Raw genomic sequence first — 17,765 nt, forward strand, 5'->3', positions numbered from 1 at the left:
GGTCAACCAAGGGTTGCCTCACGAAAGAAAAGAAAGAATGAATGAAAGGAAGAAAGAAAGAAAGGAAAGAAAGAAAGAAGGAAGGAAGGAAGGAAGCAAGCAAAAGCAAAAACAAAACCTGCTATCTAACTTAACTTCTTGCTATGGTTTTGTGATCCCAAAAAGAGCCAGCTAAATGAATGAATGAATGAATGAATGAATAAATAAATAAATAAAGCAAGTGAGCAAGCGAGCAAGCAAGCACAAGCAAAAATGAAACCTGCTGTCTAACTTAACTTCTTGCTCTAATTTTGTGACCCAAAAAGAACTACCCAGACCTGAGAAACAAAATAATGGTGAACATTATGATGCTCAATTTGCATGATGCATTAGAACATCCTACCATTTAATGTCTGTCATCCAAACTCAAGTTATCTGGCAGTTGAGCAGAGGGAGGAGCGAGTAGAAATATAGATGAAACAATGTTGAATAATTTTGGAATAATTTTGGAAGCTAGGCATACGTATATTCTTTCTACTTTTGTAATTTTGTGATTTTTTTGGTAATAAAGAGGTTGTTTTAGAGAGGGAAGGAATACAATATAGAAAAAGGCCACAGTAATAATTATTTTTAAGCAATACAGAAACCAAAGAATGAGCACAAATGCAGGTGATAGAAAGACAAAGAATACTATCTGATTGCATCCTCGAAGAAGCCAACCTTTTAAACTTAAAAAAATCATTAGTATTATTGAAAGTACAGGCAATGTTACTAATTTCTAGGGATTAATAACTTACTTGAAATGATACTGTTTATGCAAGAAAATTGAACAGGCAAAATTCCTTCTCAAGAGACACCTGTTGTATGACAGATTTATACCCCAACTTTTTCCCGTCACCTTTTATAAAAAGTTTAAGGAGAAGCTCCATCCTTTCACTTTTCATAATCACTTCTCTAAACACTCCATCAGAGAATGTCTGAAACATCTGAACCTATTACCCCATCTGAAAGTTTTCTTTTTCCTTCACTTTGAGGGTTCCCCATACTCCTGGTACTCCTGCCTTTCTAGTTTATTAAATACTAATGTTCTGCATTAATCTCTCCAAAATTCCCTGCTCAGAAACCTCCAGTGGCAGTCCTGCCTGGAGGATAGAGGGTGGTTCTCAGTCCGCAGTCTGGTGTTTGTCTTCCTGGAAATACAACGTGAGATGCTCTAAGAGGGGAAATCACACCTCTTTTTCTTAAAAATGACCCAAAGCTATCTGGCCATATAAAATTGTATTCCTCACATACTATATGGAAAACGAGCACTATGTGACTTAAGGGTCTGAGAGCAGACTGCAGGTCTCAGTCACTCTGTGTTAGCCACGCTGTCTCCCAACTGTGCTCTGTGCATTTCTTGTACGTTCCTCTCTCCTGGCCTTGTGTCCTTTGTTCTTCTCAGCCTAAGTCCCAATTCTGCTATGTGGTCTTTGCTGTCATCCATGGGCTGTATTCTCCTTCCTCTGATACCATTAGCAAATTTGCTTGCATCACACATGTGGTCTCCCTAGAGAGAGGGAAGAAGACATTTTGACAAGTGTTTACTATGTGACATGCTACACCTATCATCCCAGTTTAACGTCATGTTATTTTGTTATTATTTACATAGAGTGTTTATCTCTTATTAGGTAGGAACTACAACTTTTATGCACCACTCACTACATCTAAGGGATTCATTAACCAATTAAATTGAAAAACTAAGTAGTTCTGTTGCATGAAAATAAAATAAAGAGCATGTAGGTTCCCCACTTTGGCCTAATATGTCTCTAAACTGAAAGAAAGACGGTGTTCCTGTTACCTTGAATTGTGTCTTTTTTTTTAATATTAGATAAGCATTGTTTCTGTTTAGCCATTGTTTTCCTTTGATCCTCACTTATTCAGTTTCTGCATCCTGAAAGAAATGCTACAGCTTCTAAATTTGTCTAACTTAATATAAGTCAGACTCTGGAAAACTAATTCAGGTTTCAGTAGCATTTTTCATGTTTAGAAGTTAAGCTAATCCATTTCTAAGTCAAGTAACGAAAGCTTTCTTTAGCCTGGTCCCAATGACTTGCATTTTGCAAGATTGCAAAGTCTTTGGACAACACCCACCTGTGTCATGTGGTCCTGTGGTTTCCTTGTCAATCACTGCGGGCTGAGATCTCTAATATATTCTGTTTTTCTCAGGCACTGCAAAGTGAAGTGGTATCCCAGGCCGCGATCTACAGTAACCTTTTGCAAGTGAAGGAATCATTATTCTCATTGGCCTCCAAAGATGATGTGAAAATGATGAAGCTACATCTGGAGCAGTTGGATGAGAGATGGAGAGATTTGCCACAGATAATTAGCAAAAGGTTGTTTTTAAAAAAATCTAATATTGTTTATTTTTAAAAATGATGATCAGATAAATTAAAAAAGAATAGTTTTGTTTACTTTTATTTCTACTCAACTATTCAGGGGATAAGTATGGAAGGGGTGAAAACTATTATTTATTTATTTGCCATTTTAAAAATTAAAGCACTCAAAAATTAGCCTTTCTGATAAACCTCAACTCAAAATTTTAGTCCCATAACCAAGGCAAATGATCAAACTAGTTGAAATATATTGAAGAAAGTAGGTTTGCTCACGTTTGTATTATTTATTAAGATATTTGTGTACAGGAGAGTAATGATAATTAAAATTTTGCCTAACATAGGTTTCAACAGAGGCATTACCTAGATACATATAGGCATTATACACACACACACACACACACACACACACACAGGCATTGTATATATACATATAGGCATTGTATATATATATTTCATTTCACTCCAATACAGAACTTTGTAGAGAGCAAGGAAATTGCTATTATATTAAATGGAAGCAAAAATAAATTAAAGCCTCTTTGACTACATGATTAACAATCGGCTTTCTAAAGTTTTGCCTTAAATTGTTATTGATTACCCATGTCATCTTGAATAAGTCATTTAATTTTTTCAGTCATCCTTTTAGTTCATTAGTTCAGCAAATATTTATTGAGTCTCTGCCTTGAGTAGGGCACTCTTCCATGTGCTGAGCATAGCAACAGTAAACAGAGCTCTGCTGTCTACTTCATAAAGCTTGTATTCGTTCCACTGTTTATTCAACCAGTCAGCAAATCTTTCTTGGGTACCTGCTGAATACCAGGCACCATATCAGATACTGGAGCCATAAAAATACATAAAACTGACCTCAGCATTTTACAGATCAGCATGGGGACAACAAGAAAGTCAATGAGAGTGTTGAGCACAGAATATTATGGAAACAAAAAGAAGGGACATTTGAATAGATTCGGGAAAGGCTGACGGATTGGTACCAGCTCTTGAAAAATGAACACCTTTCTGTAAAATAGAGTAGGATCTGCCCTATGCTTCTCTCACAGAGGGAAAGGAAAGGGCTTTTAAAATGATACAAATGTGTGAAAACATTCAAAATAAAAGTTGAACTTTGGATACAAACCATTGTAATGAATATTAATAATTGACTGAGGTATTAATCTTAATGACAGTATTGGATTCTGACCTCAGATCGCCTGTTACTAATCAATCAAATTTATTTATTACACAAGCAATAGCTGATCCCCAACCATATCCCAAGCACCTTTCTATGTGCTAGGGACATAGTAGTAAGCAAGGCAGGTAGAGTCCTATCTCACTGAGTGAGGGAAGGATAAACATGTAACTAAACAAGTGAATGAGTAAGACTGTTTCAGTGGTATTAAGTAACATGAAGACAATAACATAGGTAACACAGTAGGGACCATAGACTGGCATATCTTCAGACATATGATCAAGCAAAGCCTCTCCAGGGACATGACATCTGATTAAGATCTGAATTCTGTGCAGGAAGCAAACCCATGGTGCTTTGCGGGTAAATCATATGGGCAGAGGGAGCAAAAAGGGCAAAGCCTCTGAGGCAGTAATGAGCTGGGATATTGGGGAAGCAGAGGTCAGTGGCAGTGTGGAGCAGTGGGGAGCAGTGCTGTGTCAGATGAGGTCGGAGAAGTCGATTATGTGGAATCCCTCTCAAGGAGTCACGTTTTGCCTGCCTTCGTGCAACAGGACATTGCCCCCGTGTTTAAGTGTGGCGGAGAACGTTTGGATTATCTTAATTTCATTTCTGGCTGTTCTCTAAAAAGTAGATTATAGTGAGGCAACGGTGGCAGGAAGGAGGCCTGTTTAGGAGGCTGGAGGCTGGAGGCTGGAGGCTGGAGGCAAGAGAGGAGATTTAGACTGGAGTGTAGAAATGGAGGGAAGAGCACAGTATTCTGTGCTGGCGTGTGACAGGAAACGCATAGTTCAGAAGCAGTAGACAAGAAATGGGGGGAGCAGGAATGACCCCGAGGATATCTGGATGGATAGTGGTGATGTTCACTGAGATGAGGAAAATCGTGAGAGAAATAGGTTTTGAAAGGCAGAAAGCAGCAAGAGTTCTGGTTTGTCCGCAGGCAACCATGTCAGTTTTGCCCTTGCTGAAGCTTATTCCAAAAAACTATCAACTTTTTCCGTTCAGTGATGGAGCATTTTAACTTTAATACCTTTCTCCGCCTAGGATTAATTTTCTTCAGTCTGTGGCCACTGAACACCAGCAATTCGATGAACTTCTTCTTTCCTTTTCTGTCTGGATTAAGCTGTTTCTCAGTGAATTACAAACTACTTCTGAGATAAGCATCACCGACCATCACGCAGCTCTCATTCGGCACAAGGTAAAGTATATTCTTTTAAGATGGAAGAACTTTTTCATAAAAGAGAGCGCTAGAATTATAAAGGGATGCAACATTAAAAAAAGCTCACACATTCGCCAGCAGTTTAAGTTTGTATTCCTATATAAATGTTTTCGTAATCGAGCGTGTGGGTCCAGGTAACGTGTTATGCAGATACGTGAAACAGTTAAAACCACTTCAGATAAAATGCACAACCACCTTCAGATACCATTTCTTCCAAGAGGAGCAAATGATTTCTAGGGTGAAATGATGAAAATGTTCATTTTTAAGCTTCCCAGTTTGTTTTGTTCCAATGCGGAAAACTAATACTAATACTGAATCCCAATGCTTTAACAATATAGTTTTTTTCTCAATTACTATTTAGCGTACAAGTTATTTAAAATTTATGATTTATTTTTCTTATTTTTAAATTATGCATAATATCTATCCTGGCATCAAAAAAAAAAGTTTAAAAAATCAGATACTAATCAGGTATTGGGATCGTTGGAGATAAGATACATGAACATATAACAATATTTAATGATAAAACATTTAATTTGTATGGAGTACTTTCTCTATGCTGGGCTTGCTAATTCGTTTCACCCAAAAGAAAGGTACTTCCTCATATCTTCATGATGGCAGATGTTTTTTCAACTTGGAGCAAGGTGCCCACGGAAGTGAGGCTTCTCCCCTCTAAAGAGTCTGGAAGGTTCAGGCGCCATCTTCCTTAATGATTACATTGCACAGAGCCGACTACCAGGCTTTTGAGAAAGACATTCTTGGGTTATAAACTGTCCAGAGGCTTTTAAAAAGATTTACATCTCGAAGGGGCAGAGATTGAGTTTGTAAGTTTTGAAAAGTAAATGCTCCAAGAAGCCCTGTAAAGTTCAGTGGTTCAGCAGAAGGGAATATTGAGGCTGCGTGGTCCAGATTAAGGCAAGTGGTGATTTCTCTTTCCTGGGGACCGTACCGAGATTCTTAGCAATTCTCAGATAGATCTTAAATGATAAATCTATCGTGAGCCAGTTAGATATGCTACATAATGGTTTTACTCAGTTAATCTACATCTCTTTAAAAAGGAAGCAGATAAAACTTGTGCAAAGTTTCATCTGCCTTACCCACATGCTAATGTCCACACTCTTTCACTACTTAATTCTAAGCTCTGATTGACTTAGCATTTTATATATAGAAAGTGTATGTATTCTATAATATAAAATTATATATATAAATTATATATAATCTAAAAATCTTCCAAGTTACGTATCTATATCTATTTACATATATTTTCTTTTAGCTATTTCTATTCATAAAGAAATCTTTTCCATGGAATGAATTAGTTCTACAAAAGAGTTGTGTTTTACATGAAATATATAGATGAGCAAAACAGGGGAAATTTTGAGAATGTTTCTAAAAGATTCACTGCAGACGACCTTTAAATACTACACCACCACTACATTTAAAATGGATCTCGATATCACCGATTCTATATTATATCTGCAGCCTAAACCATAGTGTATCCGAGGGGCCAATAACACTCTCTTCCTTTCCAGGACCACGCCGCAGAAATAGAGAGCAAAAAGGGGGAATTGCAAAGCCTGCAGGGTCACCTCGCAAAGCTGGGTGCCCTGGGTCGAGCTGAGGACCTTCACCTTCTCCAGGGCAAAGCGGAGGACTGCTTCCAGCTGTTCGAGGAAGCCAGCCAGGTGGTGGAGAGGCGGCAGCTTGCCCTGTCCCAGGTGGCGGAATTCGTACAGAGCCACGTCTCCCTGTCAGGGGGTCTCCTCCGGCTGCGGCAAACGGTGGAGGCAACCAACAGTATGAACAAGAAACAGACCGATCGACTAGAGAAGGACCTGAGTGACGCTATTCGAGATGTTAAAACATTCGAATCTACTGCCATCGGTCTGGACGGCATTCTTACCAAAGCCCAATACCATCTTAAAAGCGGAAGTTCTGAGCAAAGGACTTCCTGCAGAACTATAGCTGATCATCTCTGTTTAGAATTAGAGAGCATCCAGAACCTTCTGGGAACCAAGCAGAGTGAGGCAGATGCCCTGGCAGTATTGAAAAAGGCATTCCAAGACCAGAAAGAAGAGTTGCTGAAAAGTATTGAGGACATCGAAGAAAGAACCGACAAAGAGCGACTAAAAGAACCTACTCGCCAAGCGCTTCAGCAGAGGTGACAGGAAGTTGTATTGAAGCCAGTTGTCTCTTTGATTTTTTTATTTGTGCTGGAATTAACTCTTGTGCAACACATTAATAGTACCCTATTTAGCAACTTTTCTTCTTTTATGTTTTTAGGATACAATTAATGGCTAATTTGACACTTAAGAAGTCCTAAAATTTTGGGGAGGTTTCTTAGGGATTTTCCTAAGGGCTACGTATCAGCCACTCTGCAATCTTATTTACAATAGAGTATATAGATCATATTATCTATCTTTAAGCAATTTTTAACTGATAGGAGAAAGGACTCATCTTCTGTAACAAGAATAATAAGAGGAGAAAGACAATGATTCAAGTAGACTTGTAGTTTTGGTGGTAAAATAGGGAATTCGTCCCTGGTGGCAGCAAGCCTCTCAGAAAAAAACAGAGTGGGCTCATTAGTTGAGAATCGAGTGACGACAGGAGGTCAGTGAAGAGAAAATTGTGTGAAATCGTTCTCCTGTCCAGAGGAAATGGAAATGATACCTCTGGAGCCTGGTAAGGCGACAGGCCGCCATTTGAGATTTGTGTTCATTCACTTAAAGTGAAACCAATCCTCCTGGCAGAGTGAGACTACTTTTACCTGTTTGCTTAGGAGAAGGAGGAGAAGAGGGTTTAGCACACTCTGGCGTTTTGCCAGGTGAGTTTTAATAGAGAAGCTAAGGGGTCAAGGGTATTTTCCTGCAGTAAATTTGAAAAGTAATTATTCCTCCTAATACAGTAGCTTTCTTCTCAATCTTATTTTTCCTTCTTGATGAAGCTTTCTCCCCACTCATGTTCTCACGGTTGACTTTCTCTTCCATTTTCTCAGGGGGCAAAGAAATCGCTGAAATGCAGTCATACCACAGTGTCCCTAATTCATGAGTTGTGTTGACGCTGCCATGTCAATTGCAAGTTGCTTCCTTTTAATCAGAATCAAACATTGAGCCAAAGCTTTAGTCAGATGATAGTGGCTCCTGAGGTTACTTTACACGCCTTGTGGGCAATAAGTTATCTGACTAGTTTAAAAATAAACTTTAAAAAAGGAGTAAGATTTGGCAAGGACAAAATAGGCTTCAGAGCAAGGACAGAATGAGGAACGAGGGTGGCAAAGGAGCCAATGGGTCACCCAGGAAGTCAGCAGTAGGACTGGTGCCATTGTGTGGCCTGGCCTCTCGAGTCTGCTTGGGCCTTTCAGGCCTGCTCGGGCCAAACAGGCAGGTGATTCTAAAATTGCTGGAGAAGAAGGTCCATGTTAATACCCACAACACTGAACTCACCACAGTCACACAGAGACTATCAAAAATGTTGCAATGAATTGACTGATTTATTAAATCCCAGCCATAAATCCGAGAGAGGTGAGCAAATCACCTCTCTTCTTGTAAGATGGAAATAATGACAATGCATGTTCCCAGCCACTTTGTTTTGGCAATTAAATGGGATAATGCCTGTATGCTCACTTTATAAACTCTACAGCACTAAACCAAAATGCAAGAATAAAAGAGTCAATGGCTGCCTCTATGTGGACACTTTTCACAAATGCTCAAATATTAATATATTAGGGACAAAAAAATGAAATTTTTCTCATGGTAATCTTTTCAATAAGATATGTGATTTAAGTTTTTAAAATATATATGTATTATAGTGCTTGGTAAACTATTTTTAAGTGAAACAACTATTAATTTACATGAGTTGGACCTCATGACACAATAAGATTTTTTTACCAATGTAAGAACTCACCTACTTTGCCTTCAAGGTCAACCCTCATTTAAAAAGTTTTATACCATCAAGGCAAAATAAAAAGAGAATACAAACTTAATAGGATGTTGAAGGTGAATAGTTGAGACTGACTGTAAATGTTTTCTGAGGTACACTCTGAATTATGAAAAGTTGACTTTAAAAGCACCTTTATCAGTTGACATATTTAGTTGCTCTGTTAAAAGTTTTTCTAGCTATCTATATGTGTGCTTTATGGAGAAAAAAAATGTATTATTTCACTACCTTCAGTAAAGTATCATTTTAATTCACAGGTTGAGAGTCTTTAATCAGTTAGAAGATGAGTTGAATTCTCATGAACACGAGCTGTGTTGGTTGAAAGACAAAGCTAAGCAAATTGCTCAGAAAGATGTAGCCTTTGCACCTGAAGTCGACAGAGAGATAAACCGCTTAGAAGTCACCTGGGATGATACCAAGAAACTAATTCATGAAAAGTAAGTCAATAAATTCTCAGTTTTTGTTTTTAGCTTCTACCTATTTTGTGATATTGGGTCACTGCCTGTTGATTTGCTTCGGTATGATTTGAATAGAATTGAATATCTTTTGCCATCCTTAGTAGTGTGTCTCTTCAGTAACAATAAACATTTAATCCTACAGAACTTGACTGAGGAAGTTACTTTGAGATAACAATTACATGTGAAAGTCAATGCTTAACAGCAGGAGTTGTCAACAATTACTAAGTACAACCATGAGACTCTTAATCTCTGATTTCCATTTCCTTTTTTCATTTTGTTGTATTTATTTGTTATTGAGATATGATTTACACACAGTAAAATTCACCCTTTTAAATGTACACCCTTTTGACAAACTCATACAGTAATATAACGGTTATGACTATCAAATTTCACACTAACAGTTGCACCACCTGAAAAAATGTCCTCATGTTTTATTGTAGTCAGTCCCTCCCCTCATTCCTGGTCCCTGTCAGCCATTGGTCAGTTCTCTGTCTCTTTAGTATTGTCTTTTTCAAAATCACATGTGAGCGGATTCTTTCCAGTTTGGACGATTATATAAATAAAGTGTCTATAAACATTCATGTTCAATTTTGTATATGTATCTAAGTTCTTATTTCACTTGAGTAAATACCTAAAAGTGGACTTATGGGTTGTTTGGTGTGTGCTTTTAAGAAATTGCCTGGGTAGTTGCACCGTTTTGCGTTCGCACTAGCCGTGTATCAGAGTTCCATTTGTTCCACATCATTTTTAGCACTTAACGTCGAGTCATTGTTTGCTTGCTTGTTTGACATTATAATAGGTGTGTAGAGATATGTTATTGTGTTTTTAATTTGCATTTCCCTGACATCCAGTGATAGTGAGCATATTTTGATATGTTATTTAACATTTATATATCTTGTTCAAATTGACCTGTTCAATTGCCAACTTTTTTTCTTTTTTTTTTTTGGGGCTTGTTTGTTTTCTTATTGAGGTCTATTTTATATAGATAGAATCCTAATCAAAATCTTGGCAGGATGTTTTGTAGAAATTGACAAACTGATTCTAGAATGTATATGTAAAGCAGAAGACTTAGAACAGTACAATTTTGAAAAAGAATTGAACTCACACTACCTGGTTTTAGTGTGAATTCAAAGGGTAATGGAACATATAGAATGTTCAGAAATAGAGCCACACATACATGCTCAATTGATTTTTGACAAAGGCAGTTTGATGGAGAAAGAATAGTTTTTTCAATAAATAGCCCTGGACATTCTCTAAATTATGCTTTATTAGAGGTTGCACAATATTCAATTATAAGAATGTATCAGAATTTATTTAATTATTGGCCTATTTTTAACATTTGAGTTATTTCTATTTTTTCTCCTATTATAAATATTGGTGAGAAAAATATCACTTTACCTAAATCTTAGTGCACATCTCTTTCTTTGGAAGAATTCTTAGAATTACTTGTTCAAAGGCATTTTACTTTTATGAACAAAAACTATCTTCTTACTTTGACGATTTTCAGGGGATTCATAGTCAATGAAAATTTGTGACATTGAAATAGAAAAAAAACCTCATATGTATTTAATTATCAAATAGTGTTTTTTATTTGTTTTGTTTTGTTTTGCTTCCCTTCAACACATACTACTATAAGTAATTAAATCAAGGAACAATTTAAAAAAACAGAAATTTGGTGACACCTACATAAGTTTGAATTTTCAAGAACATATATTTATCTTTGCATGTCATTGAGGTCACAGATTTTATTTTAATGGCTGTGGGCATTCTTCATTCATGAGAACATTTTGGACATTAGACTAAGTGAGATTGACCAGCACTCTTTTGAACTCAGTAGGTAAAAATATGGTTTTCTCTTGATTCCAACATCCATCTATGAATATGCGGTTATAAATCAGGTCCAATTGCAGTCAACGCTTCTCTTCCCTGACACATGAAAATAAATGATGTCTTTTCTTTAATCATTATAGCCAGGGTCAATGCTGTGGACTTATTGACTTAATGAGAGAATATCAGAACTTGAAATCTGCTGTGTCTAAAGTCTTAGAAAATGCCAGCAATGTCATTGTAACCAAAACTGCTATAAAAGATGAAGAGGATCTTAAATGGGCTTTATCCAAGGTAATAATTCAAAACGTGTTTATTTTAGTAGAATACTTTAGTATTTAGTATTTTTTAATTCATGAAGCATTCTTTATACAAATCTTGTCAGTACATTTAGATGTAGATAATTCATGCTGACAAGCTTAACTTTTTCTTTTTAAGAATACTGATATCTTAGGATTCTAGCAGTTCAAGAAAATTATATTACATAGTTTATTAATATCACTGGTTTCTGCACAACATCATTCACGAATTAAATTTCTTAAAGGAAAATGTTTTTAAACTTGACTTACCATTGATGATTTTATTAATTAAGGAAACATTTTTGTCCCCAGCATGAAACTGCCAGGAATGAAATGTGTAATAAACAGAAGGAATTGGATAATTTTACCAGTAAAGGAAAACAGTTGTTATCTGAGCTGAAAAAAATTCACAGTAGTGATGTCATTTTGGTGAAAACAGACATGGAGAGCACTGTGGACAAATGGCTGGATGTAAGTTTATCACCTGGGATTTTGTGAACAGTTTATATATTCACACTTATGAATTACATTTTGGGGCAAACATTATTCAGAGATGCAAATTCTATGTTTAATCTTTAATGCCAACTGCAAATGTGATATTCTGAAGAAAAATAGCATTCACATAAAATTTAGAACTAGTAAACAAATTATTTGCTTTATTTTGTTAAAACTTATTGGCAGATTTTCTAGAATTTTACTTAATTGTTTCAATCATAACAAATTTATAACTCTTTTTGTTCTCAAAACTGTAATTATGGATAAAAATAAAAGAATAATTTATATACATCCTACAGAACATTAAACCAATATAAAATAATTTAAAGTAGTAAGACTACTATTTTGCACCGAAAAACATTGGACTTGTAGTTTATGTCCCTGGGTTTTAGTTCTTGCTCTGTCATTTACTGTGTGACCATAGAACAAGTCACTCGATCTCTTGGAACTTTACATCTAAGTCCATACATATTTTAAGTTGTTTTCCAGCTCAAAAATTCAGTGATTCTGTTGACCCCCTATTATCAATATCTGGAGTCAGAAGTTTAACCTATAGTGGGATCCGTTACATAAGCTAAATTACTTAGTTAGACATTAATTTTTACATACAGTAATCAAATAATTTGGGGACTTTGGAAAACCTTGTATTCCTCCACTTTTAAAAGGACATTCTTATTATGGGAAGAAAGTTAAGTGATATTAGTTTAGCATGCTAAATAAGTTGGTTGCTCTCCTATGTATTTACTTATTCTATAAATGTGTTCAAGTCTATGCCCATTTTTATATCTCAGTATTACAAAAAACAGGCATATTGTGTTATTTTCAAAAATAAATATAATAATGCTCCAGATGGACCCCTATCCTGTAGAATTCATACTTAGAGTGAGTTATATTATAGTAGATCTAATAGACCTGTTGTTGTTAGTTTCCCAATTTACAAACAAAAGCCAAATGTCTCAGAAATTCAACCAGCTCCAATGACAGAAACAATTTATGTAATAGTTACCATTTACTTGACTCAGATACACTAATTAGCTTACAATAATTTCTGTAAAACTTTGCTTTCAGTCAGAATATAATTTCAGATTAAGGAAGCATTGACATTTGAAGTACGTTGATGAGGCAAGGAGCATCTCAAAGCCTCAGACTATTAACCAGATGGTTTCCATTTTCTGTCTCAGGTATCAGAGAGAATTGAGGAGAACATGGATAGGCTAAGGGTGAGCCTGTCCCTTTGGGCTGATATACTTTCAAGTAAAGATGAGATCGAAGGATGGTCAAACAATTCTGTTCCACAGCTGGCCGAAAGCATCAGCAACCTGAATGACAGCCTGAGGGCGGGAGAATTCCTCAAAGAATTTGAGGTAAATTGACCTCATCTTCATCTGTGAGCTTATAGTATAGTATCGACCAGGATATGAAAAAATTATGTCCTTTTTCTAAAGTTTGTTCTTCATTTCGAGACATATGTGAGTGTAACAAACTCTGAAATATCTTTTGCTATTTACTTGAAAGATGAAGTAGGCCTTGGATAAGAGGGTTTTTTCCTGCATTTTTATTACTTGTTAGTTTGGACATTTTACTTAAAGTATTAGTGGAACAGTAAAAGCCCATAAAATCCATAATATTTGCCATTCAACTGAGAATGTAGCATCTTCCTACTGAAAAACCAAATTGAAAGTGTTTATCGTTCATTAATATTTAGTATTTATTTTTTCGTCATTCAAACAAAATGTTTACTAGTATTTACCGTGTGCTGAACACTTATGCCAGGTGTTTGGTTCTTCCACTTCCTTTTCAGAAATGAAAGAAAATGAAAATTGGAGTTTCATAGACTTCCACAGAAAGTGGCCTTTTGAAGTTCTCGTCACCAATTTATTTTAAACTCCTTTTATTCCCATTTCTTGCATTTATTTATTCATTCACTCATCTAATTCTTAAGCGCACCTAAAATATATCAGGCAGCATTTTAGACATTAAGAATAGACTAGTAAAACAGACAATGTCCCTACCCTTAAAGTGTTTACTTATTTATATTATAATATATATTATATGTAAAATGTCAAGTGATGATTTGGCTGTGATGAAAAATGAAGCAAAGTAAGGGGAAATAGAGTGACGAGAAATAGATGAGCTGTTTCACAAAGCATATGACTGACTGTGCTCTTGGTGGAGGCAGAAGCTGTTCATCGTCATATGCTTGGGAGCCCAGCACTGTGCCTGGCACACAAGTGGAGCAGGATAGATATGTGAATGGATGACTATAGTCTGAAATAATATAGTCGAATCATCTCTATTGCCTAAGTTATCCAACTGTCTTTGACCCAAAGAACATTCTAGAGGTTGTTTCTATTTCTAAGGGCATACAGAAGTGGAGGAAGTTATCTGGACTGAAAGTTCGATTGGGGAGGGATACCACTGCTTCTTTAGTTATTATGTTTGGTGTTGTTAACATCACAGATCAGACAGTGGTGTACGCTGGAATCATGCTTGAGTCTGCTCACAAAAGCCAGAAATTACATTTTCAGGAATGTCGTGAGCCAGAGTTAAACACAACCATTACTAAAATTAAATTGTAAATAAATTATATTTAAACATCAATAAAAATAAATTTAAAATAATGCATATCACTTTCTAATTATTATTTTCATATTACTGTTATCTAGGCTCTTGAGTTATTGACATTTATTACACCCATATGATGGAAATACTGTTGAATGGCGTGCTACCGTGTGGCTCTTCTGACTCCGTGTGTAGTAACATCATGTTGTAACTCAAAATGGTGGTGAATGCTAACAAACCAGGGCCTTTTTTTAGAGAGCCAGTTGTTAAACTTGCATATAGTACACTCCTGTTCCTAACCTCTGGTACCAGGGAGCTAGTGGGTATTAGCCCCACGTTCAACATGTCCAGATTCAGTGACTCACAGAGATGGGTTTTGAGGTTCCTGAATGTCTGCGTGGCCCACGAACTAATAAAATCAATGACCAGGATTCAGCATCGTGCCTTATAGTGTAACTGTCGCTGAGTAGCAAATTAAATGTAGGTGTTTAAGTGTGAAGCCTTAATTGCCCAGTCTCCTTCTGGAAAAGGCCAGTGGGCCTGACAGTTCATCACATCTTACTGAGCAAGTAAATTACTTTCCAGTTTAAAGGTATCAGGAGGTTCGTTAGTGTCCACAAAGCACCTAGGTAGGATATTTAAGTTGAGAGGGTTACATTGTTAAATGTTCCTTTGTGGCCCCAGATAACTAATGAAGGTTATAAGTGTCTAATTTGTTTAGCAATGATTCTTTGATTATTCTTTCTTCTCTTTGTGTTAGTTTCGGTGAAAAAAAGGCAAAATATTAGATGCGAATTTCTTAATTAACTTGATTTCTGTTTTAACATCTTTTTAATTTTTATTTGAAAGGTTTCTTATGTTTTACATATGGTCCGCAGTAATTAGGCATTCCTGATGTGTGATTGCTTTGAAATGCTTCCTCGAGAGTTTAATGCTGCCCTAGTAACCAGTGATATCCATGCTAATGAGTAAATGACAGTTAGCTTGAAAATTCCCATTGACTCAAGACTTTTGGTTAGCGTTTCATTTTTTCCAAGAGCTTTTTTTTCCCCCAATAAAAGAGGGTAGGAGGAAAGGAAGTTCTGCATACTCCCTCATATCCCCAAGTGAAAGTTAATAGTGACATTTTTCCACATTCAGAAAGAATGGCAATGATCATAAAATGAAAGAGTTTTTTTTTTTTTTAATCCCAGCTTAAAGTTGGGGCATTTTGACAGTTAAGTCTTAAAATTATAAATGCTAAATATAACTTGTCAGTGTTTGAACCAGTTATGCTTTCCCCTTTGTCTTTTATTTCACAGTCTGAAGTTAAAAACAAAGCATTGAAATTGGAAGAACTTCATTCCAAAGTTAAGGATCTAAAAGAATTAACTAAAAATCTAGAAACGCCACCAGACCTTCAGGTAAGCACTCAATCAGGTTTGTAATAACTGCTATACACTAGACTCTCTCTATCTCAAAAAAAACCAAAAAACAAAAAAAACAATCAAACAACTTATATTCTTTATGTATTTATATATTAAAGTACATATGTATGTATATATGTATTCTCATTATATTATTATAATAATTCCAAGAAAACACATGGACCTTATCGTAAATGGTGATTAACATAGTAACATCTTTAGAATTCTTTGTGCTAGTAGTAACATATTTTTAACTCAAATATTATAATGAGATTAGTTCCTTTTTTTCCTTACTAAATTTTAGGAGTAGTATCATCCAGCTTGCTTCATGAACCATTTTATGTCTAGACAGGAACAGAGACCATATTTATGAATCTGATATCCTTATTGAAATTTTTCTAATTCATTTCCTGAGTATTTGGGTTTAAAGTGATTCACCATTGCAAATCTCTCTTCAAGGCCCGTTAGATGGCACAAATCCACAGAGACCATGAGGCAGGCCAGGGCGGACCAGGACGCACCAGGAAACCTGGCTACTTACGTGCTGGTGCCCTCAGAGCAACCAGCAGGAGGGATCTGTCCCTCGGCCAGCACCGTGGGCTCCAGGCTAAAGATTCTGCTGCATTACTTTAACCCATTTGTTGCTGCCCTCATGCATTTTCTCTACCTTTTCTTTCTTCCCCGTTTGCCTTTGTCCTGTGTTCTGCTTCTCTCTAACGAATCAGTCTTGCTGGGTCAGGTGTACTGTTGCTCTGATGTGAGACGGTGTATCCATCAGTTAGTGTCATCGGTGGATGATATATCTGTGCCAGAATGTTAGAAATTTCACCTGAAACAAGGAGAGCAAAAGGGGTGCTAATGATATAAAAGCGAAAAGGAGCACTTATGCCTGCCACGCAGGGCGAGGGTATGAATGGGCAGCGGTTGAACTTTTGCAGAAGACAGAAGCAGGGTTTGGGGAGAGAGCTACTGCTGAACTCCAGATTCTCACACACGTACACACATAGGCATACTCCACGACAAGGTCCGGGAGTGCCTGTACCTTACCTCAGAAAAGGGAGAAGGGTTTTAGTGGTGCCATCTGGAGAATAGGACATATGCCGCCTGCAACTGGTGGACATAAGAGTCTAATATCTAACTCCCTCAGAGCTGCCTTAACGGTGAGAGACAGGCTTGCTAACTGCTGGTGTTTTTGCCAAAGGAGAAATGATTGCTTCGAGTGGAGTGGCCAGCATCTCTGAGTCATCTGGGGTGAATGCCAGAGAGTGACCTCTGGCCCAGAAGTGAATTATGAGAGGAAATGAGAGAGCATCTGTGTGTAAAAGCTCAGATTAGCTAAGGTTTTCTGGGGAATGACGGACCTCGGCTGTGGGAGGTTATGGATGCCCACAGGCTGCAGGAGAAAGTGAAGAGCCAGAGAAAAGAGCACTGCTTACATCCAGGGAACTTCACTAGGCAGTCGCATCAATGAGGCGAGTCTCAGAAAAACACACAAAGGCCTGAGAGAGGAGACAGTGTGAACTGTCACCTGGCCTAGAAAACACAGGTGTCAGTTCCCTCGCTCACCTGCCAGCCTGTCCAAGCCTGCAGGGGTCAGAGCTGTGCAAGATGGGGGAATATAAATAAAGCAAAGAAAGACAAAAATTGGCACGGGGCCCTTTTCTGCACTGTGAGGTTCCTGTTTGCAGCAGATCTGAGCTGGGGCGAGAAAAAAGCCTTAACGTGTAAGTTCAAAGTTTTGATTATTTAATGGGCCTGGATGTGCTAATTATGGAATCGAAATTGTTTGCAATTCATTATGATTATGTTTCTTTTTTTTTATTATCTGTGGGGCCAGAAAAAATGTAAGCCCTCTCAAAATAAATCATTCGGAAGGAAAGAAGAACTAGCCTCCGCGAATATTTGAAAATGGGAGAGAAAAAGAAAAGTGTCCGTGATGAGGTCCTATAATGGATTTGTCCCCAGTAGCGGCTACATCAGGGAGAAAATGGGAAAATGCGTGAGCGGTTCCCAGGGAGAATGCCTAACAGATTTTTGG

General features: G+C 37.0%; 1 protein-coding gene and 1 long non-coding RNA gene across 13 annotated transcripts in view; one reads left to right on the forward strand and one right to left on the reverse strand.

The window, feature by feature from the left end:
- SYNE1 (spectrin repeat containing nuclear envelope protein 1) overlaps positions 1-17,765 on the forward strand; it is a 406,416-nt gene that overhangs the window by 164,048 nt on the left and 224,603 nt on the right. For 11 of the 12 annotated variants that reach the window (XM_039851332.1, XM_039851327.1, XM_039851325.1 and 8 more), the window contains 8 exons: positions 2,188-2,354; positions 4,576-4,729; positions 6,277-6,905; positions 8,938-9,117; positions 11,109-11,259; positions 11,577-11,735; positions 12,941-13,123; positions 15,623-15,724. In XM_039851332.1, coding sequence (XP_039707266.1) covers positions 2,188-2,354; positions 4,576-4,729; positions 6,277-6,905; positions 8,938-9,117; positions 11,109-11,259; positions 11,577-11,735; positions 12,941-13,123; positions 15,623-15,724 — 1,725 coding nt within the window. Of the gene's footprint in view, positions 1-2,187; positions 2,355-4,575; positions 4,730-6,276; positions 6,906-8,937; positions 9,118-11,108; positions 11,260-11,576; positions 11,736-12,940; positions 13,124-15,622; positions 15,725-17,061; positions 17,452-17,765 lie in introns of those variants that run through there. The other variant, XM_039851329.1, reaches the window with a different exon arrangement.
- LOC120593480 (uncharacterized) lies at positions 87-16,963 on the reverse strand. The gene is made up of 4 exons (XR_005650378.1): positions 16,775-16,963; positions 16,395-16,556; positions 2,113-2,301; positions 87-1,528 (listed from the first exon to the last, which is right to left on the reverse strand). It is a non-coding gene; the product is annotated as an uncharacterized LOC120593480 (long non-coding RNA).

The sequence above is a fragment of the Pteropus medius genome, unplaced genomic scaffold (assembly GCF_902729225.1).
Source record: "Pteropus medius unplaced genomic scaffold, Ma_sr-lr_union100, whole genome shotgun sequence".
NCBI classification, from domain to species: domain Eukaryota; kingdom Metazoa; phylum Chordata; class Mammalia; order Chiroptera; family Pteropodidae; genus Pteropus; species Pteropus medius.